The 27,642-nt window shown below is 34.7% G+C and overlaps 1 protein-coding gene across 2 annotated transcripts in view; it reads left to right on the forward strand.

Moving 5' to 3' along the window:
* The window catches only part of LOC150098716 (uncharacterized), an 80,704-nt gene that overhangs the window by 21,568 nt on the left and 31,494 nt on the right, over positions 1-27,642 (forward strand). For both annotated transcript variants that reach the window (XM_090405114.1, XM_090405115.1), the window contains exons 3-4: positions 4,233-4,374; positions 18,580-18,701. In XM_090405114.1, the coding sequence (XP_090261240.1) occupies positions 4,233-4,374; positions 18,580-18,701 (264 nt within the window). The remainder of the gene's footprint in view (positions 1-4,232; positions 4,375-18,579; positions 18,702-27,642) is intronic.

The following is a 27,642-nucleotide window of genomic DNA, read 5'->3' on the forward strand; positions in this document are numbered from 1 at the left end:
CTACCTCAGATAAGTTAAAGGAGTTAGGCAGGGATGCCTAATTCCTGTCTTCATCCTGTCCACCAAATACGCAGAAGGAATATCTAGAATAATAGAAAATTCTGTAACATCTTAAAGGACATCTGTTACTACAAGAACAAAACTGAGGATTCTGGATTAAGCTATATTTTTCAGTAACTACTTATAGATGTGAAATTTGTAACCTAAAGAAATCTGATGACAAAAGGATAGCTGCTTTCAAGATAAGGTATTACAAGAGACTGTTGAGGATCTCATACACTTGAAAGGCTTACCAATAGATGGGTTCTAGAAAGAATCAGTAGGACTTTAAGACTCCAAGAGCATTGACATTTCAGAGCTGAAATACTTTGGACACATAGAAAGAATGGTAGGAGGAATTCCATTCCTTAGGGCCATAGAGAGTAAAATTCCTGGAAGAAAAGGAAGTGGTAGACCCTCACTGATATGGATGGATGATGTGTCTTCAAAGACTTGAAACTTCAAGAAAAGCCTACTATAGAATAATCTGGTAAAGTGAGAATTCCTTTGCACATCACAAAGGTTCAGAGTAACCATATGACACCTGCTGATGTCCAGCACCTATGAATTTTGAATGGATGAAGGTGGTAAAATGTTTTAGAAGCTATTGTAAAAGCTTAGAAGTGGATGAAAAAATTAAAGATAGTAAAGTGATTATAAAAACTGAAGATAAAGGTTTTCTGGATATTTGGAATAATTGCTTTGAAAGATTGTTAAAGGAGAGCGAACAGAATAGTATTCAAAAGTAATGCAATCAGGAGTATATATCAATACTGGAGGTAGATAAAAGCTAGATGAAATATGGAAATACAGCTGGAGCAGATGATAATCAACCAGACATGTTCAAATATAGAGATATAGTTTTTTTCACTATATTATTTCAGGAAATTACAACGTACTAGGATATATATTAAAATAAATAATATAGTGAAAATGCATAACCAACGTCTAAGCCTTTCCACGAGAATAGAGGTATAGAAATTTTATAGCAGTTTAAAGCTCATAATTCAGAAGACCTGGCAAGAAGATTGAATCTAGATGAGTAGAACTTTCATGGTACCATCTATAAAAATGTAAATGAAATAGAATATAAGTATTACAGAGGAATTTTCCTTATTGAATATTACAGGGAAAGAAACTTCTGAATTTCATTAAAGAAATAGCGCAAAAATAATATGTCAATAAAATGAAAGAACATAAGTTATCTTGTTCATTTGCACTGATTTGAAAAATTAAAGAAAGCAAATTTACTATTTGTAAATAAGTATAGTGTACAGACCCACTACAGTTTAAAAAAAAAAATTAACTCAAAAATCACTCAAAAAATCTCTTATATTCACTTTACCAACATTCGTGGCATCAACAGTAACTTAAATGATATTGCATCATCTTCTTCAGTCATCCAAACCTGATGTTTTGTTTCTGACTGAACCCCAAATTTCTACTAAATCAACCACAGTTCATCTCACCTTTTTTGACCTATGGCTTAAAATTTCTTTGCCACATTTTGTTTCATTCATCTGCTGCTCTACCATTCTCCCAATTCTGAAAATTATTCTGACCTCTTTGAGTTTCTATCTTCAAAGATCAATCTCATTCAGTCAAAATTTCCAAACATTGAAGTCATCCTTCTTGGCAATTTCAATGTCTACAGTTCTAATTGGCTCCCTTTTTTGAATTTCGCTGACCAAGCTGTACAAGCGACACTGATTTTTGATGTAAGCAATGACTTAAAACATCTCCCTACCAGAATTCCTACAATCCTCTTCACTCACCCAACACTTTGGATCTCTTCTTAACTAGTATCGCCTTCCAGATACTCTGTTCAGGTGATTGCTCCTTTTGGTAATTCTGACCACAATCTCATCTAAGTTTCATATCAGGCAGAACATCCTTCCTTCAGCCATTCACAACCGCTTATGCTCTGGCATTACAATGATGCTAAGTGGGATGACTTATGTGACTTTTACTTCTCCTTTCCATGGTCAGACTACTGTTTTTTTTTCTTCATATCCAGATACCTGTTGTGATCTTGTTACAGAAATAATCCATATTGGAATGGAAACTTTCATTCCTCACTCTGTTCAAATTTCTGAACCCATATCTAAACCATGGTTCTCCAAGGAGTATGCCAGGGCTGATTAAGAAAAGGCAAACATTCTTTCATAAGGTTTCAGATCAAAACACCAACTTCTTTCACAGTTGCCTGCAACGCTTGCAAAATCACCATTAAAAGGGCAAAGTCTAAATTCACCAAGGATAAATGTAGAAAACTTGCTACTTGTGCCACTGGCCAGTCATGCCAGACCCCTGCCAAAACTGTTATGCTTAACTTTTGTACATCTATGCTACTTCCTCTATCTCACCTTAACATTAGCATTGTAACATCACCTAAAGACAAGACTGATATCTGGCTTCATTCTTCTCTTACATAGATGACCTTGACAAATTATCTCCTTTATTTAGAACATTGCATCTCATGCCTTCTATGACCTTATGCCAAAAAAGATATCAGAAGAGTCTTGAATAATTTGGATACCACCAAGGCAGCTAGACCTGATGGGATCCCATCCATTGTGCTCAAGAAATGTGGTCCTGAACTGCACCTGTTCTCTATCATCTGTATTATAAAGCTCAATACAACCAGTTCCCAAAAAAGGGGAAATGTTTACCATCAAGCTATTGATCTATTGTTATCACATCAGTTTTGTAACATAAAGGAAAAGATTATCAACAGTCAACTTCTTCAACACCATGAGAACTGCTCTCTAATTAGTGACCCAGTATGAATTTCACCAATCTAGATCCACAGATCTCCTGGCCTATGTTACTCACCTTTGGACCCATTCCATGGAAAGGTTTGGAAAAACCTGTGTTGTTGCCCTTAGCATCTCCATGGCTTTTGCTAGGACCTGTCATCAAGGGCTTTTCAACAAGTTATCATTTGGATTGCCTTGTGTAAATAGGTCACCAGTTTTCTCTCAGATCGCTACATGTAATGGTGGATAATGTTCTCTCAGACCTTCCTGTCAATGGTGGTGTCCCTTAGGGCTTTGTCATTTCACCCACCCACTTTCTGATTTATATAAATGACCTGCTCACATTGGCTGCAAACTCTATTCATAGTTTTGCCATTCAAAAGCCTTGCAGTGCTCAAATATTTCATGCTCTAAGATCATCTGTAATAAGTGCCCTGAACACTGAACTCCACAGTATTCTTGATTGGGGTGAAAGCAACCTAGTCAACTTCAGTTCATCCAAAATGCTGTTTTGCTTCTTTTCTCATAAAGAATGATCTCAGATCTTCTCTACTTACTTTTGATAATGCTCAGCTCAACAGTCACGATCAAATCTCTCTTCTCTAGCATCGTCAGTTTCCAGAAAAACTTGGAGTCCTTTTTCTCAAGACAGTACTTTTCTGTAGAACAGTTACTTACTATAAATTCCAAATTCGACCAACATTGGAATATTGCTCTCGTATTTTTGGTGATGCATCTAAGACCTTTCTAAAAATTCTTGATGCTCTTCAGAAAAGGGTAGTTTGATTGATTAGAAACACTTCTCTTACAGACTGTCTTCAGTCACTTTCCTACAGAAGATCAGCTTCTGCATTGTTTCTCTCCTCTTCAGATATTTCCATGACCAGTGTCCAGCAGAACTTGCATCCATTATGCCTCCCATTTCTACCAGATATAGTGTTCTGGTAGAAATGCTCAACATCCCTTTACAGTCAAACTGCATACTCACTGTACTACCAGTCATCTTTTATTCCTTCCACCTTAATTCTGTGGAACAGCCTCCTTCCCTATGAAGGCTTTTCCAAAGAACTGCCATCTCCAACAGTTCAAGAATAGTATCAACAGATTACTCTACTCCTGACCCTACTCACACACAGCATTTATTTACTATAGGCTCTTCTGTCTTTCATGTGTGGGAGAAATATATAAAAAAAATAATAATAAAATTAATTAATTCCTAAGGCTGATCTTGTCATATTTTCATACACATGAAATTCATTTTTATATCTCTTGCAGACAAACAAAATACAAACTGTAAATCAAAACATTAAAATATTGAATGACACTTTTTAATTTAAGAAACTATGAGTAAAAGATTATAAGGCAAGTAGACTTAATAACTTTCTAATAATTTTTGTGTTTTCTTTTTTTTTTTTTGTTCCATTTCATTTCTAGAATGCAGATTGTGACCCAAGCCACACAATACACGTTGATGCCTTTTTATATGAAGATTATGAAATTGATGATTTGGTTGCAGAGGGAAAAATGACCAGAAATTATTGCAAAGACTGTAATTCTCATAACGTGGTCCCTTTAAGTAAGCAAAATTAATATCCTTTATATTATTATTATGCGGGCACCTCCATGGAGCCTGAAGACTCATCGCAGAAGACTCAATCTATCGTACCTCTCCTTGAACCCTTTAACAGACAAAGCACTTACAACTGAATCTGGCAACCCATTCCACTCATTCACAACTCTCCAAGCAAAAAATCTAGTCACACCTCTACTAACTACACCTTTATTCATCTTCCAAGAATAACCCATTGTTCTGCTTACTCTAGCCAAGTGCTCAAACATTTTCCCTACATCTATCTTATAAAACCCTTTAAGCAACTTAAATGTTTCTATCATATCCCCTCTTTTTCTCCTATCAACCAACTTCTGCAATACACACACACACCTTCAATATATCATCATAGGGATCATTCCACAGGTCACTCGCCTATAAATCCTCTCTACCACTTCCTCATCTCCAAGAAACCCAGAGGACCAGACTTGAGCACAGTAATCCAGATGTGTGTGTATCAAGAACTTGTGAAGAGAAATAACAACTTCCTTATTTCTGCATGTTAATGTGTTCTTCGATAGCTAAGTAATCTTAATCTAAAATTAAAATGTATATCTGGGGGTAAGGAGAATTAATCAGGTAGGAGTTAGATGGATGAGTAATATCATTAAGCATGAGCTGCAGAAGAAAATGCTGTGGAGGGTATATAGAGAGAAGCTGACCAGCAAACTTATGAGCAGTACAAGGCTTACTCAAGAAAGGCATATTCAGATTATGAGAAGAATCTAGCCAAGCAGGCCAAAGAAAATCCCAAAGAGTTATTTCGTTATGTGGAAAGTAAGAGGAAGAATGATGATGAATAACCTTAATGATTGCTGATGGTGATGATGTGACAGAAGCAGATAAAATAGTTGAGTTACTGAGTGACCACTTTGTAAGGGTATATCATCCACGTGAGGTTAATGCTGTGACATATGTGACAGACTTATGGACTTATGTTGGAACAGAGGTGGATGAAATGGAGGTTCTTAGGATATTGCAGAATCTTAATGTAAATACAGATGTGCAATTAGATGGGATATCAGCTCATGTTTTGCAAAAATGTATAAGGAAACTGGCAATGCCTCTGACAGAATATGATATGGAACTCTGTTATGCAAATTAGAACAATGAGAATAGTTATGTGGATAAGAGGTTATTATATGGCAGCCATTCTCTTATCCACATATGGTTATGTGGATAAGAGGGTGGCTGCTCGACTACAGAGGAACAGAATCCAGGCAAAAGCATGTGACTTATAAAGTAAAATAAAGAAATTAAAATTATGCGTTTTTGGATAAATCGATTACAGGCAGTGTACTACATTGATGGAACTGTGCTCTAAGAAATAGATAAAGCTTGGGATTTTGGAGTGGTAGTAGGCAGTAGTCCAGAGACATCTTATTCATAATTGGAAATTTTAACACTAAGATCGTAACTCCAGAGGAGAGCTAAAAGATGTAATGGGGGAAATTAGGAATTGGAACCAAAAATGAAAGGGGAGAAACTATGTTCAATTTCTGCATAGAAAACAACCTTGTCATCTCGAATACAATGTTTTACCATAGACCTAGTTTTAAATACACCTGGACCTCCCCAGATAGAGAAACACAAAATTTTATAGATTATATCCTAATTAGAAATAAATGGAAAACCTCAATCAAAAATGTAAAAAACCCAAAAGCCTAGAGCTGGATACAGAACTCCTCTCTGCAACAATGCGGATAAAATTCAAAATCAACTATAAAAGAAATAGGATTGATAAACGCCACACGGAAAAATTAAAAAATAACTGAAGAAGACTAGACTACATTAGGAAAATTGAAGAAATAAATAGGACTCAAACTGATGCAACCGAAAAACTTTGGAAAACAGGAAAATAAATATTAACTCAACAAGAGAATCATTAGGAATTTATAAGAGACACAATAATAAATGGATAACATCTGAAATTTTAGATGTTAGGTGTCTTCTCTTTTTTTTTTTTTCTAAAATGTGAAAAAAAAAAAAGAAAACTAAAAACAAAAATAAACAGACATACCTCAGAAGAAAACAAGAAGAAATACAAACAACTCAAAAATGAAATTGATAAACTCTGCAGACAGGCAAAAGAAAAGTGGCTAAACACAAAAAAAAACAGAAAAATGCAATGAGGCCTATAAACACCATAACTCAAAAATATTACATAACACAATTAAAGAAATTACAGAAAACTTTTCAGCACTACCTCTAACAGTGATCAACCATCAGGGTGAGGAAATAGGAAATCCAAATGCAATAAAATCAATATGGATAGAACACTACCAAGAAACCTTTAAGAATGAAAGCAATAACTACCTAATAACAAGGCCCCACACCAACTCAAGACATGACGCCTTAATGATCCTTTCATCGGAACTGGAAAATGCTCTAAAACAAATAAAATCTGACAAGGCACCAGGGATAGACCAAATTCCATCAGAACTCTAGAAAGAAGGAAAGCAAACAACTTTAAAATTCCTTACCACACTTTTCAACAAAATCATTAAATCAGGAGAAATACCTGAAGATTGGAGAACAGGAATTATCATACCAATTTATAAGAAAGATGATAAAAATTGTAAAAATTACAGACCAATTATATTACTCAGCCATATGTACAAAATATTTACAAGAGTATTACAGAACAGAATAAAGAGCACATATGAGTTCATTCTTAGTGAAGAACATGAAGACTTCAGAAAGAATTGTTTCGCTTTGGATCAGATCTTCATAATACAAAGACTAGCAGAATTATATTGGGAACATAACAAAAATGTCTATTACTCTTTTATAGATTTTAAACAGGCATTCAACTCAGTAAATAGAGTAACAAGAATATTAAAACAGAAACAAATCGATGAAGATACCCTAGACATTTTAGAAAATATTATAGTCTCACAGAAGCAATAATTAAATTTAACAGTATCCTGTCCTGTCAGTTGTCTTCTCCCCTCCAGGAGATTGACTATCACGTGTCTCCACCATGTCCTATTCTGCGCCTCTCTGCTGCATTCCTCATATGAGAGATAGTTAATAGTATAACAACACATAAAATAAACATCATTAAAGGAGTAGCCCAAGGATGTCCCATCTCCCCATACCTTTTTAACATCTACCTAGAGGATATGGTTAACCAAGCCTTGGAAGGAGAAAAAGGGGTCAACCAAATGGTTATAACCTTAATAACATAAAATATGCAGATGATATTGTAATAATAGTGGACACAAAAGAAAAGATGGTGAACTTAATAACCAAACTAAACAATACAACTAAAGAATACAGCATGACCATAAATACAGACAAAACAAAAATCTTGATAATTGGAAAAAAAGAAGAAAAAGTAAAGTTCTCCTTGAATGGATCAACAATTGAACAGGTAAAACAATTTGACTATTTAGGAAAAGTAATAACAGAACACTTAGTACCATGACCACTATTAAACATAATATATTGACTGCATGGTCGTCATTTAATAAGCTAGGTAAAATCTGGAAAAATTATAAAATCTCCAAACCTCTAAAAATAAAATTATGTAATGCAGTTATAATATAGTACACCCACAGTTTGTAGATCTCTGCTTGGCGACTTGCCAAGAATAGTTGATTCATGCTGAACGGGAGAAAGAAGTGAAGGATGTCCGAATTGGTCGCCAACATACGAAATCACGTGCTTTATAGATAAAATTTTCCAACTGTTATATAAGCAACATAGTTAACTACAATGATCAGAAAAGAAAAGTTAATTTTCCGATGTGTAATAATAAACAACTCGTCCTACAATACGGACTGATTACCCTATTATCAGAATGGATTCTCCTCCTGTTGACATGCGCAGAAGTGTCGAAGGGTCTTGAATCTGTGGGCATACTATACCCACTGTGCTATATGCTTCAGAAACTTGGATACTTGAGAAGACAGAGATACAAAAACTTGAGGCTTTTGAGATGAAATGTCTCAGAAAAATAAATAAAAGAAAACAAATGAAACTGTAAGACAAGACCTAAACTATACAGATTCATTAATAGAAAAGATCAAAAGAAAACAACTTCAATATTATGGACATGTTGAGAGAATGCCACCAAAAAGGCTACCCAACCTTGCTCTGTATGCAAGATTAGAAAAAAAAGGAAGACCAAGAACTAAATGGATAACATCAATAAAGGTTAACTCCAGATTACAAATCTATAGAAAAAAAACTGAGACTCTCCTGGAGATTGTTGTGGAAACACAGACGACTCAACCCGACCTTGACAGAAGAGGACAATAAGTAAAGTAAGTAGGCAGTTGAAGTTTGAGGATCGGTTGCTAAGGTAGCTCATACGATTACTTTGATATTGAAGAACACACTAACAAGTAGAAATAAGGAAGTTGTTATTCCTCTTTACATTTCCTTGATACTTCCATATCTGGATTACTGTATTCAGATCTGGTCTCCTGGGTTTCTTGGAGAGGAGGAATTAGTGGGAGGATTCAGAGGTGAGCAGCCAAGATGACTGGTCTGTGGAATAATCCCTGTGAGGATAGATTGAGATGTGTGAATTGCAGAAGTTGGTTTGACAGGCGAAAAAGAGAGTATATAATAGAAACATTTAAGTTACTTAAAGGGTTTTCTGGGTTGATGCTAAGAAAATGTTTCAACACTTGACTAGAGGGCAGAACAAGAGGTCATCCCGCAGTTGAGTAAAGGTGTGGTTAGTAGAGGTGTGCCCATGTAACGTTATGGTTTTGTTATTTTGGCCTATATTATTAATATCTTTACTCTATCTTTATTCTAATTATAGTACGCCCACAGGTTCGAGACCCTTCGACACTTCTGCGCATGTGAAAAGAAGGAGAATCCATTTCCATTATAGGGTAATCAATCCATCTTGTGGGATGGGTTGTTTATTACTACACATCGGAAAATTAACTTCTCTTTTATGATCATTGTAGTTTTAAAAGTGATAACTGTTTTGTTTGTATAACAATTGGAAAATTTTATGTATAAAGCATGTAAATTCGTGTGTTGGTGACCAATTCGTACATCGCCTTATTTCTTTCCCCCTTCAACATGAATGGACTCTTCTTGGCAGCATGCCAACGGCAGCTCTATACTGTAGGTGGACTATAGCAGTGTGTGCTTTTTCTCTCATGCCCTTTCTCACTTATTCTACTGCGTACTGTGTTTATCCACCTTCTGTATTTACTAGTCATATGCCTATGAACTCTGGAAAATTTATTTGTTAGACTGTGCCACCAGTATATCAATATTCGGCATAAGACTCAAACACCCGGTAGATATCTCTTTCTCTTACTAGCATAAATTCCTTCAACTAAGTTTACATAACAGTCATGGTTCTTAAGTAATCAAACTGCGCTTTTAATGCCTTAGTTGTTTCCCACTCACAAGTCCGATTATTTTTAGAAACAGTGCATTGTAGAATAAAGGATCAGGCAGCACTCTTTTAACAAATAATTAAAACAAATTTATTTACATTAATATGAAATATACATGAATCAAACGACAGGGAGATTGCTTTCTCTATCCATCTATAAAATCTTTAGCATAAAATTAGAACTCTTTTACTTCAACACTAAAAAAAACTCTTTAACTCAAAAACTTATTTACTCTCTGCTTACAAATTCAACTTATTAAACTTCCAGTTTACTCGCAAAGAGGTTAGCTAACCCTCTGTTAAGTTATTTTTACAAATTTGATATCAACTTCTAATATGCCAATTGACTCTCTTATGGACACTTCTTATTACTATTAAACTAATTCTTAACAATCCATCAACAACATATCTCTGAGATTATAAGAGAAAATATACAAAAGGATGGAAGTTACAGAGGCTCTGTATCACACACATTCAGTCAAGAGTCTTACACTAAAGTCTTTATGGCATTTCTTTCATCTCAGATCTTGAGCTTCTTTCAGGAGTGTCTGGCATCAGCAGTATCTCGTTGCGAATTAGCGGGCTGTGGACTGCAACCTGCGGTTCTCGTACAGCTCCAGAAAAAGGATGATCTCCCACGGCCAAAAGAAAAACTTTCGAGCGAAGCTGCTTCGGGTGTTTACATTGGCTTTTCTTCTCTGGCTTGGGCTCGCCATAATGTCTGGATGACTGTTTCCTCTATCTGCCAATTTCGATAGCTCTAACTGCTGCCAACTGACTCTCTTGACTGCCTACTGGGTTCCCCCCCCCCTCTGCCGACCGGAGCGCTCTATGCTTGGCTGAGTCCCTTTTTATTCCACCTTCTCTCAGACCTCGCATGAAGGGTCGTAACCCCCGAGGAATTCGGCATGACTCTTTCATCTTCTTTTAAGTTCGACCCACTCTTTGTTCTCCTCCATGCACTCTTTTGATCGTATGTTGCCGAGCAGTGGAAATTTGTTTGAACCTTTCAGATCTCTCAGGCACTGACTTTGGAGGTGTTTATGCACAGAACTTGTAAGCAACTTTCTCATACACTGAAAACGTAAGCAACTTTCTTATGCCCTCATATAGAGTTATTATACAAAGTTCCGGTGGCAAAATATTGCCTTTGTTTTTTACATTCTAAAATATTCTTGTTAAATGAGTAAATACAGTTAATTTCCATAGGGTTATTTACAATAATATCTAGCATAAAATATACAAGCCAAACAAGGTTATTTTTGTAACATTCTTATGGGACTTGACCTCTGTAAAAAAAAAAAATTGATGTAAAGTGCTTTGGTATTTTTAAGCTACATCGAGTTTTTACACCTAGACTTGTTTGTTGGAGAGTAGTGAATGAATGGAATGGGTTACCAGAGTTAGTTGTGAGTGCTTTGTCTGTTAATGGGTTGAAGGAGATATGATAAATTGTGTGGATAGTTTGGGTCTCACACAATGAGTCTTTGGGCTCCATGAAGGTGCTCATACAATAATAATATAACAATGCATTCAAATCTATATGTTCCTTATAGTTATTTTTTATTACAGAGTTCTTGGAAACATTCATGTTTTCAGTTATTACTCAATAAAGAAACTTAATGAAATTGAGGAATATAATTTTATTTAGTTTTACTAATCAGGGCATCACACTATGTCTAAAGGTACATATTTCTGAAAATTATGTTAAAATGAAAATAATTTTCCATGAATATAAGGACAGCAATAAAGATATATGTTCTGGTAATCCAAGATGATAAATATGAATTGCATATCCACTTTCTGTATGCATTATATTGTAGTAAAGAAATTTATATAAACAATATATTATAATGGGCAGCAATTGAACACACACACACACACACACACACACACACACACACACACACACACACACACACACACACACACACACACACACAGTTGACTATTGCCATAGCAAATTCAGAGGAATTGCACATATAGTTTGGTGGTGTATAATTTACTCTGCAGCATTTCTTTTAGCATAGCGTTTTGCCTGTGGAGTTTTGGTAAGAACTTCTCAGTAGTTTGTTATAATGGTATTTTCTGTAGAAGCTTCAACTTTTTCAGATGGGGAAGATTCAATGTAGGCATTTCTAGATGATCATTCAAAGGGTTGGAGGGGGGCACCAACCAGAGTGCAACTGCTGAAGAGTGAAGCTTGAAGAAAGTATCAGATGATATCTACTCATCATTTTATGTTTTTTTTTTTCTTTTGTTAGTTTTTTTCCACTTTTTACACATGGCACAGAATAAGAAATGTGTTCTTGATTACCACTTAACATTTAAAAAAAAATCAGTATTTTTTTTTTTTCTTAAATCATAAAACTTGGCAATATTTTAGTTTGGATATTGGTTCATTCAGCTAACAGTAACCCAGCACATTGATGATCCTAAATTTGAAACCCTACTTCATACTATACTATAGATACCATTGCTTACCAGTTAAACTTAAAGTTTGCTTGGCTTGGTTTTATTCTTTGCACTATGGCAAAAGTATACATTAAGTATAACAAAAAACATATTCCCTAGATTTTAAACTGCACTGATACAAACTTCATAACTGGAATATGTGTAAAGTAGAATCACCAACATGGTAGGTCAAATGGATAGCATCTCTGCTCTCCACTGTGATTTGAATCCTACTGTGATATGGGTGTTTCTTAGATGTTGGAATTGGCTTGGGAAAAACCACCATGGCTAGTCTTGAGAATAGAATTTATGGATTGTTCAACTCTTAGCCATAGAGTTATAATTTGTAAGAAGAATTGTCATTAAAGAAGAAAATTTTAAAATTTGAACTTATGAAAACTTGGACTTATAAATGTTGTTGAAAGTTTTTTTTTCCCTTGGTTGTACTATAAATTAAAGATACTGTACCAAGAAATCATATACTTGGTTTAATCCTGTATCCAAGTATAAGCAAACAAAGTTTGTGCCTGAAGTATTTTCAGGACTGGGGCAACTTGTGGTAAAGGTGGTACTAAGGCAAGTGATGTGAAGTCATACCACCTTTACCACGAGTTGTCCGAGTTCTGAAAATATTTCAGGCACAAACTTTTTTTGCTTACACTTGAATAAAGGATTAATCCAAGTGTATAATTTCTTGGTACAGTATCTTTAATTTGGACTTTATAAAATCTGTGCATTATTGACAAAACATAATATTAAATGTTTAGCAGTTCATGAGCAAAAACAAGGACAAAAAAAGTATAATAAGCATGGCTTCATTAATTTTATAATAGCAGCTGTATAGTATAGATTATATTTCTAGATTTTAAATAACATATGGAAATACAAATTATAGAGGATTTGAAATTGGAAGTGACCATCACTTAGCACTAATCAGAATAAACATGGATCTTATCACATTGCAAAGAACAGTATATGAGGAAAGTTTTAAAAAGAATCAAAGTTGAGCAGAATTTACAGATAAATTGCAGACTCGACTGTACAAACATTATTGAATAAAAAATGAAACAGATTGAAAACAAGAACCAAATCTTGGAGTCTCAGTGGTCCTCAATGTCTTCCTCAAAAGTTTGAGGAAGACATTGAAGAAAGATGTTTCTAACAAGTAAGTTGGCAGATGCCTTAAAAGAATACAGAGAAAAATGATAGCTGATCTGTGTGTGAAAGTAGCTAAACAAAAGTCATGGGAAGACTATGATAAGAGTATAGAAAATAAATATCAGACAGATGGGAAAATGTTCTGGAGGCTATTGGAGAAGCTTAGAAATGGAGAAAGAGTACTGTAAAAGGAATCAAAGATGATAAAGGTGACATGATAAACTGAAGATAAGGATAACCTAGATGTCTGAGTTATTACTTTGAAAGACTGGTAAACAAAGCAAGCAGTGATAGAACTATACTAGAAAATTTTCAAGAGGAATACAAAGAGGAGTACATATCAATACTTGAGGTAGAAAAAATCCGTCAAAAATGAAATGTGGAAAGGCAGCTGGAGTAGATGATATTTGACCAGAAATGCTTAATTATGGAGGTATTAAAATTTTGCAGTGGCTACTGCATAATTCAGAGATTCTGATCAGAATATTGAATTCCTACTAAGTGTTCCAGGTAAGATTTATGCATGCATACTTGAAAAGAGCTTGAGAAAGAAATTTGAATCGATGATATGTAAATTGGAATAGAAACTTGGAGAAGAACAAGCTAAGTTCTGGCCAAATAGAGGTTGTCAAAATCAGATTTTTACTTTAAGAAAAATGGTTGAGAAATTGTGGGAATATGACAAGAATCTGTACTTAACTTTTGTAGATCTGGAAAAGGCATATGGCAAGGTGCCTAGAGAAAAAATTTTATAAACACTACAATTATGTCGGGTGAATGGAACATTATACAGAGCAATGCATAGTCTATATTTATGTTGTCAGTTTTTGAGGTAGGAAAAAGCCTCAACCGCATAAAGCTCTTTGCTTTATGCAGTTGAGATATGCTGTAACAAATTTGGAATGGAAATCAGCACTAAAAGACCAAAACTGTAAAAATAGGCAGGAGCATAAAAATTTCAGCTGCATTCTGGATGGAGATCCTATACAATAAGTAAAATATTACAATTCGTTTTAAAAACTTTATGGAATTTACAACGTGTTAAAAAAATTTTTTTTATTATCCCGACGTTTCGATCTTCACATCAAGATCATCATCTGGAGCGTACATAAATATACAGGACAAGCTGAGTTACATCATTAACTGTAAGCTAGAGAAACAATGATTTGATCACATGTTATTCTACTGGTGTGACCTCTGGTGAAAAAAATAAAATAATAAATAAAATAAAATAAAATAAAATAAATAAATAAAATAAAATAAAAAATAAATTTTTACATCAAGCTAAATTCTATTTTACAGTGACAGGAATAAACATTCTTTTATTCTTTCAGAAACAATTGGTGTCCTATTTTTAGTATTACAATTCTTATTTTTGATTTACAGTACTGGATTTTCTACAGTCCTGTTTATAGTTGTTCTTGGCATCTCTTCTCTGCTACTATCTTTCCTACTTCAGGGGAAATCTTGTTCGCAGTGATTACTTTCAAAACTGATCCGTGGTGAATGTCAGTAATTCTGGATCTGACAGGAGACTTATTTCCCTTCATAATTGTAAATAACTGCTCACACCGATAAGTACTTCCAAACATGGATATAATTTCGTATGCGAATTTTCGAGTATTTTTAAACTGGCAGGTAACTATTTGTAAAATCCAGGCATGCCAACTTCACTGAATTTTGCCTTCAAATATGAATTTCACTAGATCTCAATTACCTCCATTTGCATTTGATTAGGTACTGATTCAATATTTATTGAAAAAATCGAAGAATACAAAGAAAACTTGTCTTCCAAAAATTTAAAATCTGCAAACCTTGTTTCAAATTCAGTTCTAAGGCTTACAATTTTTTCTGTGTATTTTTGATATGATGCAGTTTCACTTAAACTTGATTTGTTCATGTTGCATGTCAGAAAGTGCATTAAATCTTCATTTTTCAACTGCTTTTCCCAAAGAACTAGTTTACATTTGAATGCTTTAACTTGGTCACACATGTTCGTAATGATCTGATCTTTTCCTTGCAGTTTTAAATTTAAATCATATAAGTGTTTTGTTATATCAACTATAAGGGATAAATCTTGCAACCATACTCTGTCAAAAAAAACAGGCTTGTGTCTTGATTTTTAGTTATTAAGAACAGACATATTTCTTCTTTCAAGTCCCAGAATTGTTTAAGAATCTTGGAGCAGGATAGCCAACGTACCTTGGTATAGTAGGACAAACCGGAATATTCGCTGTCTAATTCACTTAAGAAAGCAGAGAACTGTTGCTGATTTAAACCTCGAGATTTTATGAAATTAATGATTTTTTTTTGATAGATATCAACACATTTTCCATGTTTATTACTTTCGCACATAATACTTCTTGATGTATAATGCAATGCACATGAAGAATCTTGGATCCGTTATAAATTTCACTTTGTTTTTTTTTTGCAGCAATGCCACGAAACCATTGTTTTTTCCGGTCATAGAAGGAGCTCCATCTGTAGCTACAGAAGTTAATTTTGACAAAGGTAGATTGTATTTTTGCAGAAGTTCAAAAACACAATGAAATATATCTTGTCCTGTACTAGTGTTATACATTGGTACTAGTTCCAATAATTCCTCAAAAATGTTGAAATTCGTGTCGCAAGCACGAAGAAACACAGCTAATTGAGCTATGTCCCCAATGTCCATACTCTCGTCACAGGCAATGGAAAAAGCTTCGAAACTAGATGATTTTGCTTTGATCTGAACACTTAAATTGTCAGCCAAATCAGTAATTCTTTCCACAACTGTATTTCGAGACAAAGAGATTGCTTGAAAAGCCTTCATATTTTCAGGACAAATAATTTCTGCTGCTTTAATTACACATTTCTTAATGAAATCACATTCAGTAAAAGGTTTCAAGTGTTTAGCTATCAACTCCGACAAGACGTGGCTTGCATGCACTGCGGCTTCACTTTCTGGTGATACTTAAGTAAACATGAATTGTTGTTTTTTCAGTCCCGACTTGAGCTCTTTTAACTTTTCTTGTCTCATTAATCCCTCGTAATTATCATATTTTGATTTATGCTGTTCAAGTAATGATTAATGTTGTATAACTTTGGTACACTGATAACATTATTACATATTAAGCAGATTATTTTATTTTCTACTTCACAGCAAAAAATACTCCAATTCACACTTTTCTTGGAAATTTCAATGTTCGTCAGCAATTTTTCGTTTATTACTAACACTTGGTTTTGATAGAGACATGCTGAATATTTTAATAAAAACTGATATTTTTTCTTGAACATCAACTTACCAGACACTAAATAACTGCACAAATCAAATTAACAAGCATATAATGTAAATAAACTTATTTTTCTTATTCACCGAAAGTAAAATATTTCCTGTTACGCACACCAAAGAAGTCAGTTCAAACAAGACTGACGACTAGACATGGGTGTGGCACTGGCACCTGATAGTAGGTATATAATCGGCTGGTAGAAATAGTGGGGGAAATGGTTCGCCTGCGTGTAAAGGAAATGCATGCAACATGGCTATATAATCACTTTCATTGGCAAACGTTTGGCTGGGCCGCAAGTTTGACACCCATGTTTTACATGGAAAGGGAAAACAATTAGATGGGACAGCTAATGGATCACCCTTTCTTCCCCCTTAGCTAACTTCTACTTAGAACATCTGGAAAAGCTAGCTAGCTACCTAGAACATCAACGCAGCTACTCTCAAACCTAGTCTCTGGCTACACTATGCTGATGATGTGTTTGCTATTTGGCCACATGGCCCAGGCACATCGAACACATTTTTAGTGCATTTAAATAGCCAGCACCCTAAAATCCACTTTACAATGAAACTAGAAGCCAATGACAGTCTGCCCTTCCTGGACACACTTATCACACATCTTCCAGAAGGTTTCTTATCATTCTCGGTTTATAGAAAACCCACACGTACAGGGAGATATTTACACAAACAATCACACCATTACCCTTCTCTACAATATGGTATCTTAAAAACACTAACCCATAGAGCTAAAGCAATTTGTTCCAATGACATTGCTCTCACTGCTGAACTTTCTCACCTGCATCACACCTTTCTGACCAATGGCTATAATCTCCATAAGATAGATAAATTACTAAATGCTCCCCCCCCCACTATCTACCACAGAAGACTATAACAAAACCGTCGCCATCCCATACATTAAAGGCACATCTGAAAAGATATCTAGGGTGCTTAACAAACACCATCTACTCACTGTATTTAAACCTTATGTGAAATTGGCAACTCTCATCCCTTCACCTAAAGACAGATTCTCTCCTTTATCACATCAGATCCAGGAGTCTATGAAGTGCCCTGTTCACGTCATTGAGCCTACTATGGACAGACAGGAAGAACTGTGGACATCCCCCTCAGTGAACACACAAAATATATCTGGCACTTTCGCTATGGTAAGTCGGGTCTGGCAGACCATGCTTTGGATATCCCTGCACACAGGATCAATTGGAAAAAAACAAAAGTACTACACAGAAGCTTTTACAAGTCAGAGAGGTTGTTCCTGGAATCAACAGAAGCCTTAAAACATTCTCCTAACCTCAACAAGTATGGCTGTATAATTCTACCAAAGATTTGGGAGACAGTCATCCTAAGACCAAATTAATCTGTTTTTATGTATATATATTTTTTAACTTAGATGGTGCCTAATTAGGACTTTAGTCTTTGTGTTGCACGTTACAATTACTCATGCTAGTCCCACTGTTACACCGGATTGCGGTTGTCTCGCAACTGTAACAAACTTTGTTTGTATGCTCTGAAGATGCTGAATATAATACCAGCAAAATATCACCATTCAAGTTAATAAATAGTTATTTTCTTATCAATCTGTGTTCACATCTATTACCATTAAATTCTAATCAACATAACAAGGTTGTTGTCATGATGTTGTGAGAGATCAATGACTTTGTCAGCAATGAATACTGTCAGTTGTTTTCAGATAGCATAGAACATCTTCACAAAAGGAGGTTATATGAAAAAAAGAATCTTGTAAATAAATTAGATTATTTTTTTGCTCTATAATCTCTTATTTTAACTTCTATCCAATAAATTTTTTGCAAAAAAAAAAAAAAAAAATGCATGCCTTCCTCTTAAATGAATACGTTTGTTTTATTATATTGAACAAAATGTTAAAATAATTTTTTTTTTCTTGCAGCTTTTATATCTCATTCAGCATCTTTACGTAAAGTGGATTTCATTTTTCTTAGTTTACTGCCAAACTTAAAAGGTAAAGTTATTCTTGATGTAGGATCAAGATTGGGAGCAATTCTGTTTGCTGTAAGTTTTATAAATCAATTTTGCATTTTCAAATATTTTAATAAGTCTTTTATTAATATCAAATTACTATATATTACTGATTGTAAATGCATTTTGTAACTGTATTTTTCCAGCCTAATTAACTGTGTGGTAAGTGTGTTTGCTCTCCAACCTTCAGTTCAAATCCAGCTGTGAGCATTCCGTCTAAAGAAGACATTCACAATGTTTTGTGAATGTCTTCTTTAGATGGATTATGAAATCACTTGGTGTGAAACAACTTCCTCACTTATTGGAGGCCTAAAGTAGTTTTAAAAAAAATTCATATTTAATCTGGAGTAGGGTTTCTGGAATATATAACTTTTACACTAGTATGCTGGTATTATTACATACCCAATGTTACTAACGTTAACACATTACGAAAGTCTGACTACTGTTTTTTGGGATATTCACATTAATAAAAAAAACCTTTGAGTATAATTTAATTTCATGCATCATTAGATAGTTATGTCTTGATCTTGAAGACAAGGATGACTTATAACAATTATGAATTCATTCTCATCTTAATGCATTTGAGTCCTACTATAGAATTGTCATACTAAGCAAAATATGCAAGTCAGGAGGTGTCAGATACTGCATTTAGAACAAATAAATCAATTTATTAATAGATGTAAGATTTCATTTGGGTAGTTATAAACAAATATAAGATCAAAAATGTTGCAAGATATTGGTTGATAGATCTGGTTTCAAATCTCATCCAAGAAACAAGGGATATTTATATGAGCTTTTCAATAGTGGTATAGCTCTCCCCTAAAGGTAAGTAACTATATATTACTGATTGTAAATGCATTTTGTAACTGTATTTTTCCAGCCTAATTAACTGTGTGGTAAGTGTGTTTGCTCTCCAACCTTCAGTTCAAATCCAGCTGTGAGCATTCCGTCTAAAGAAGACATTCACAATGTTTTGTGAATGTCTTCTTTAGATGGATTATGAAATCACTTGGTGTGAAACAACTTCCTCACTTATTGGAGGCCTAAAGTAGTTTTAAAAAAAATTCATATTTAATCTGGAGTAGGGTTTCTGGAATATATAACTTTTACACTAGTATGCTGGTATTATTACATACCCAATGTTACTAACGTTAACACATTACGAAAGTCTGACTACTGTTTTTTGGGATATTCACATTAATAAAAAAAACCTTTGAGTATAATTTAATTTCATGCATCATTAGATAGTTATGTCTTGATCTTGAAGACAAGGATGACTTATAACAATTATGAATTCATTCTCATCTTAATGCATTTGAGTCCTACTATAGAATTGTCATACTAAGCAAAATATGCAAGTCAGGAGGTGTCAGATACTGCATTTAGAACAAATAAATCAATTTATTAATAGATGTAAGATTTCATTTGGGTAGTTATAAACAAATATAAGATCAAAAATGTTGCAAGATATTGGTTGATAGATCTGGTTTCAAATCTCATCCAAGAAACAAGGGATATTTATATGAGCTTTTCAATAGTGGTATAGCTCTCCCCTAAAGGTAAGATTTGCCATCTCAGAAATATGGATTTCCTTTCCTCTTCTTGTAAAACAGACTGACTGATCAGAAAAGCCTTTACATTAGTTTTGATTTTTGATTATGTTGCAAAAAAAAAAAAACTGTTAATCATCAATTTCATTCAATAAACTAAATACATTATAGTTTATTGAATCTATTTAGTTTATTGAATGAAATTTATTCAGTGTTCAAACCACTTTTATCTTGTGGATCTGCGAGTTGGCTTAGAAATAAGAGTTGATCAAAGTGACCACACATGTAAGAGTTCTGAAAAAAGTTAGGAGCGTGAACAGATGGCTTAAGTTGCAGAATCATATCAAAAATGATGTTAGGAAGGAATGTGATTTATGTTACATTATTAGCATTCAAGAATGTTTGAGCAGAGCTATATAAGGTTCTGTGGTCACAAACAGAATGGGAGAGAAAGGTTAGCAAACATAGGTTTGATGTCAAGCACATACAAATCAGTTTTCAAAACACATGCAATTTACAAACAAAAAATACTGTTGGTGGTTGATGGGCAGTAGATGGCATTGATGGTAGTTATGTGTAGTAGGAGAATTAAGTAGCAGAAGAGATGGTTAGATATGTGTAGCAGAGTGGAGTAGAGCATTCCTGTGATGAGTCCTTGGAGGTGTTACATTATCATATCAAAATGTCAGGAAAAAGATCAAGAAGAAGACCAAGATGTAGATGGAGTCGATCAGAAGTTCCTTAAAGACAGAAATATAAGGTCTGTCAATAGTTGGAGTGCTGAAAAGTGTAATTAAATGTAAACTTAATTGCATAATATTGTCATAGTATCCTTCCTGTACATCCCCTTAGATACATGGCAGGAAATTGATGATGTTGATGAAAAGAAAAATATGTACAAAAGTTTTAAAAATAATTAAATTTGAACAGTTTTCAGAAGTGAATTGTATACTTAAAATATGAAATATTATTCAAGGAAAAATGAAATAGTTTGAAAAAAAAGGAACAAAACCTTGGAAATTCATAGACAAACATTGGTTGATCTGACTACAACAGTATGTGGTGAAGTTAACTGTAAAAATAGAAAAATCAGTTTGAATTTAAGATGTTAACCAGTCCTGGAAAAGAAGAAAGCTGTTGACAATTCATAGCAAGTTTTTAGCAAGAAAAATATAAAAAAGTGAAGCATTGTGTAAAAGTAGCTGAACAGAAGTCATGGAAGAAAATGTTTTGGAAGCTATTAAAAAAAAAAAAAATTGGAAATGGAGGAAAAAATCGAATGCAATGGCATCGTGAAAATTGAAGATGTAATTAATCTAGATGTCTCAATAATCTGGAGTAATTACTTTGAAAGATTGCTGATTGAAACAAGCATTGACAGAACAATGGTAGAAAATATTCAAGAGCAATGCAATCAGGAGTAAAGATCAATACTTGAGGGTATTCAATGCTGGCCATCAGAAACTTAAAATGTGGAAAATCAGCTGAAGTAGATGATATCCATGATCAAATGCTTAAATATGATAGCATAAAAGGTTTATACTGCAATGCATAGACTGGAGATGGACTGCAGAAATCAATTTATAATTTAAATGATATTATACAACAGTATGGCCTAGAAACATCAACAGAGAAAACTAAAGTCCTGCAATATGAGGGTCGTTGAAAGACAACTTCAACAAGCAAATGATCGTGTCTCTTTATGGATTTTTTGCCATGGGTTTAGATTCTCTGCATAAAAAACTGTTTGTGTGCACTTTTGCTGAATATGTGCTCTTCACTCTGATCCTGATTTAAGAATGGCACATAGCATCTGAAGCCAGGCTGTTCGGACTCATCTTTGACAGAAAGCTAATATTTTGTCATTCATCATCTTCAGGAACAGTGCAAAAAAAGCACTGAATATTCTTTCATGCCACCCTCTACCTTCTTGGGGTGCTGAGCAATGTTCCTTGCTCCACGTTTATTGCACACTTGTGCATTCAAAGCTTGATTATTGATCCCAGGTTTGCAGTTCTACAAGGAAGATCATGCTCAGATGGTTGGACCTTATCCATCATCAGGATATCTGAATCGATATTGATGCTTTTTGCATATTGACATAAAAACTTTGAATTACCCATTTAAAGTCTTTATGTCAAATCAACTATTTACGTTGGAAGGTCCAATATCACACATGTCAAACTGCTATTCGTCCTTTTGGTATGTGCATTAAAGAGGCTATGGAAGCTATTGTCATGAACATTGACAACGTTACCTCCACCTAACAAAACATCATTCCTCTGTGGCAGGCTTGCATCCCATCCTGCAACCTCTCGCTTTGTCAAGTCTCATACACCATCATGTGTCTACCTTCAATTGTTTAATGCACACAAAGTGGTCCGCTCTGATGGTCCTGCCGATCTGTACTGATGTATCAAGATCAGAGATCTCTGTTGGCTGGTCTGTTGTGTTTCCTAACATTACTATTCCCATCCTTCAGTGATCGTATGCTGCTCATTCTCACACAATAGTATCAAGCATTAATAAATGCACTTTTTTCCAAATTATTGACGATTACCTAGACAAGTTTTTGCTACTTTTCTGTTCTTATTTACCATAATTAAAAAAGAAAAAAGTACGATATCATACTGACAGGTTATTATTATAAAAATATGCTGATATTTTCGGTAGTACTTCCTATAGCTAGAGAAAGTCACATTACCTATATGATATTTCGTTTTGTTTAAAAAAATAAAATAATGATTTTGGAACTGTTTTTTAAATATTAATTCCACTTGCTGACATGTATCAGTAAGTACTGATTATTATTACTATTATTATTATTATTATACAGCTATAATATCCATCCATAATAATGCAAGCATAGCCCAAACAAATATGCAACATGACATAAATCTGCTCATAGACTGGCTCACCAAAAACTCCATACGCTTAAACTCAGATAAGACAAAATTAATGAGATTCAGAAATCCACTGACTCGGCCAGTTGATAACAAATATATAACCATCCAACACCCACTCTCCAACATAAAAACACACAGAACAGTAAAACCACTACAATCACTCAGGTTTAAACAATACGATACCTTGGAATTTACTTCGATGCAGATATCAACTGGAATAGCCACATAAACCATCTACATAACAAACTCCGAACACTAACTGACAAACTCTACAGGTTAAAAGGCATAGTTCCCACATGCCTAAAAACACTAATATACAAAACACTATGCCAAAATATACTAAGATATGCTATAACAATGTATGCTTTCTGTGCACCTTACAAACTAAATAGATTAATGTCGTTACAGTACAAAATGATAAAACTGATCTTTTGGGAACAAAGAGACAGTATCAACTTTATATACACTGCAATGTCAGAACACAAAATACTGACAGCAAAACACTTATGTCACTATGCAGCTTTGCTAAAACATTATTTCAATGCCAACTACAGGACAGTCAGAAATACGTACCGCATAACGAAACCTCAGACAACTAATTATATCACATATAAATACAATAATCACTATGGAAAGGCCACACAAAACTTCTACATCCTAGACATGATAAACAAATTACCTTTTGAATATAGAAACATTACAAACTACAATAGCCTGAAAAGAGTTCTAAGGACATACTATGAATAAGAACTGGTAATTAGCCTATGGAATTAACAACGCATATAAAGGATATTAATTAAAGGCAAATTTTAATGAATAACTTCAATATTTCGGCAATGTCACGTTGCCATCTTCAGGAACATAAAAAATATGGTATGTGCATGCAGGCACTAACAAAAGCAAATGAGGAAGAAGGCAAGAAACTAATATTGTTCCTAAAGTCCGTCCTAATGGTGCCCTCTGGCAGGCTAATTGGGTTGTCTAAGCCGTTGGGCTGAAGTTCTCATAATGTAGTCTCCCAAATTTAGGGTAGTTTCATGCATCCAAATTTGTTGAGGTTTAGAAAACGTTTTTTAGAGCTGCTGATGATTCCTTGAATAATCTTTCGTACTTGAACTTGCTGCAGTGTATTATTTTAGTTTTCTTCCAACGAATTCTATGGCGGGTATCTAAGGCATGGTCTGCCAGCCCAGAGTGGCTGTACTGGTGAAACCGGATGTAGTCTTTGTGTTCTGAAATTCTGATATTTGCTGCCCTGCCTGTTTGGCCAAAGTAGGGCAATTTGTAGCTGCAAGGGACCTGGTGTACACCAGGTAGGTCTAGGGGAAGTGGTTGGTATTTGGTAGAGTGGATAAGGGATGCCAACTTTTTATATGGTCTATAACAAGAAGTCTGGTCATATTTTTTGAGGATATTGGTTATTTTCTCAGAGGTTCCCCGAATGTAGGGGATGGTGATTGATTTAGTGTAATCTTTATTGTGGAGGGGGGGGGGCGATTGTGGTTTATTGGTTTTAGTATTTTTTGGATTTTTTTTGGGGTTATAGCCATTGGCTAGGAAAGTGTTGAGGGTCATACATAACTGGTAAGCTAATTACCAGCCTTGCTACTAGAATTATGAATAAGAAACACACACCCTATATACCTGAACTTAATAAAACACAATATATTCGTTCAGGCTTCTAGTTCAGCGATGCATCAAGACATTCCAGGTTATCACGTATGTGTGTGTGTGTGTGCATGAATTTCTCAATCAATGGCTGCAGTGGAAATCAAACCTATTAAACATCAGTCCACTTCTCAACACAGCAAAACCAATAAATAATAACTAACTGGTGTCATCCTCATATAAGCTTAACAAATAAGCTTCAAGGATGAAAGCTGAGAAATTACATCTCATCCAAATCAAATCTCTCTCATCCAAAATCAATTATTATTATTAAGAGAGACCTCCAAGGAGTCAGGGACTCATCGAGGGAGGCCACATACTACATGCATCAGCTGTCATACTTATTCTTGAATTCATTCACGCTTCTTGCATACACAACATCCAATGGCAATCCATTCCAGTCAACATATTACTCTATGAGAGAAAAATTGAGCCCTCACCCCCCCCCCCTTCTTAGCAGCATTCATTCTCAGTTTCCAAGGATGCCTTCTTGTCTTTTCTCCATCCTCCATAAGATGAAAAATTCTTGAACTGAAATCCTGTATGGCCCTTTTTCAGAAGTTTCTAAGTCTCAATCATATCTCCTCTCTTTCTCCTCTTTGCTAGTGTCTGTAGTCTACAAATTCTCAATCCATATTTCACAATTCTGATATCATTTTTAACACTCTTCTTTGCATTGTCTCCACTGTATCAGAATTACAATGGAAACCAGGAGACCTGATCTGCACACAATAGTCTAAGTGAGGTCTTATCAAGGCCTTGTAAAGAGGCATAATGGCATCCTTATCTTTACATGCGAAAGTTCGTTCAGCATTGCAATTATATTTTGAGTTGTATTTTTAGTCTTTGCTACATGGCCCCTGAACTTCAACTTCCTATCTACTAACACTCCAAGATGCCTAGCCTGATCAGTTTTTTCTAGCATAATCCCACCAATATAATACAACATTAGATATCTAATCATGCTTAAGTGCATGACTTTACATTTACTGATATCCATTTTCCCATGGCCACAATTGCAGCCTATTGAAATAATTCTTCAAGTGCTGCATTTCTGATCAGCCGCATACCTATCTTTGCATCATCAGAAAATAGTTGTATCTCACCTGTCAAATCCTTCCCAATATCAGTAATGTACAGATTGAATAACAGTGAACCAAACACTGATCCTTGTGGTACACCACTGGTTACTTACCTTAAATCTTGCAGACTCACATCTCTTGTATACCACTTTTTGATATCTGTCAGTTAGCCATCCTCTTATCCATGCTGATATTTTATAATCCAAACCCATATTCTCCAATTTATGCAACAATCTACCATGCTGTATTCTGTCAAAACCTTTAGCAAAATCCAAAAGTATCATGGTGTATCCATTTCCCTCATCTAGCTCAATGGTAACATTATTATAAAATGTGAGGAAGTTCCTAAAACATGGCCTATCCTTAGTAAATCCATGCTGTTCATTGCAAAGTAGAGATTCACTGTCAACCCATTTCTGAATGCAAGCCCATAACCATTTTTTCCAAAATCTTCACCAGTACTCCTGAGATACTAATTGGTTGATAGTTGGATACATCTGTCTTTGCACCACCCTTGTGCAATGGAATTACCATACATTCTATCCATTCCTGCAGAATGTTCCCTGTTCTGAGATTCATATTATATTTCCTTGTCAAAGGAATAGCCTATTCATCCGAACACTCTTTTAGCACCTCTGTTGATATCCCATCAGTTCCTATTGCTAAATTCTTATTCAGTTTGTACAACAGCTCTTAATACCTCATGCATTTGTTCATCCAGTGAAGAGGTAGCAGTGAGCTCAATGTTGCATACACCAGGTTGATAGCTTTTAACAAAATGGGCACTTATTAGTTGAACAACCTCTTATGCATCTGTCACCTTTGCACCATCTGCATTTAGAAGAGTTATTCTTTGAAATTCGTTTATTCTTTTACTTGCAGCATATTGATAGAATTCTTGTGGGTGTCTTTAGCTTGCAGAATTAGTTTCTTTTCATACTCAGACTTAGCTTTCTGTACAATAGTTGTGACTCTTCTGGCATGCTGCTTATAATTTTCATAACGGACATCATCCTTATGCATATGGTATTCTTCCACATCATCCTTTTTTTATGAATCTCTTTCTTAATAAGATTACACATCTATTTGACTCCTACACGCTATATTCTTCAAACTCTCGGGACACATTCTGATATTGCATCATTGAAGTATTTTTTTATTGTAAATGCTTCCCATGCACTGCCAATATTCTTCCCATCCAGCAACCGATTCCATTCCACTGAACTCTGTATACTCTTCAGTTGGTCATAATTTCATGCTTTGTAGTTCAGCATGTAACCATTTTTTGAATGAAAAGTCACTTCCCAAGTGAGTACCGCATGATCACCGTCACCAACCAGAGGCAGAATAGTTAAGTCTTTAACTGGTTGTGGTTAAGTTGTTGGAGAAGCTTGTGAGAACTAGGATCTAGAGTTGGATTGACAGCAATGGTATTATCTTTGATGGACAGCATGGATTTGCTAAAGGGAGGTCGTGTTTTAGTAATCTACTTACTTATTACAATAAAGTGACTGCTTCCTTGGACAGAGGAGAAGGATACACAGTAATATACTTAGATTTCGCAAAGGCTTTTGATAGAGTACCTCATTATAAATTGATAGTCAAACTAGAGCAGATGGGGTTGGATATTAGATTAGTGCATTGGATTGGAGACTGGCTATCTGATAGGTATCAACAAGTTGTGTATGGGGGAGCGATATCCAGGAAAAGGAAAGTCACTAGTGGAGTGCCTCAGGAATCTGTTTTAGGGCCATTACTGTTTAACTTG

The sequence above is a fragment of the Typopeltis vanoorti genome, chromosome 15, assembly GCF_054136105.1.
Source record: "Typopeltis vanoorti isolate ZY-2024b chromosome 15, IOZ_Tvanoo_1.0, whole genome shotgun sequence".
Classification (NCBI taxonomy): domain Eukaryota; kingdom Metazoa; phylum Arthropoda; class Arachnida; order Uropygi; family Thelyphonidae; genus Typopeltis; species Typopeltis vanoorti.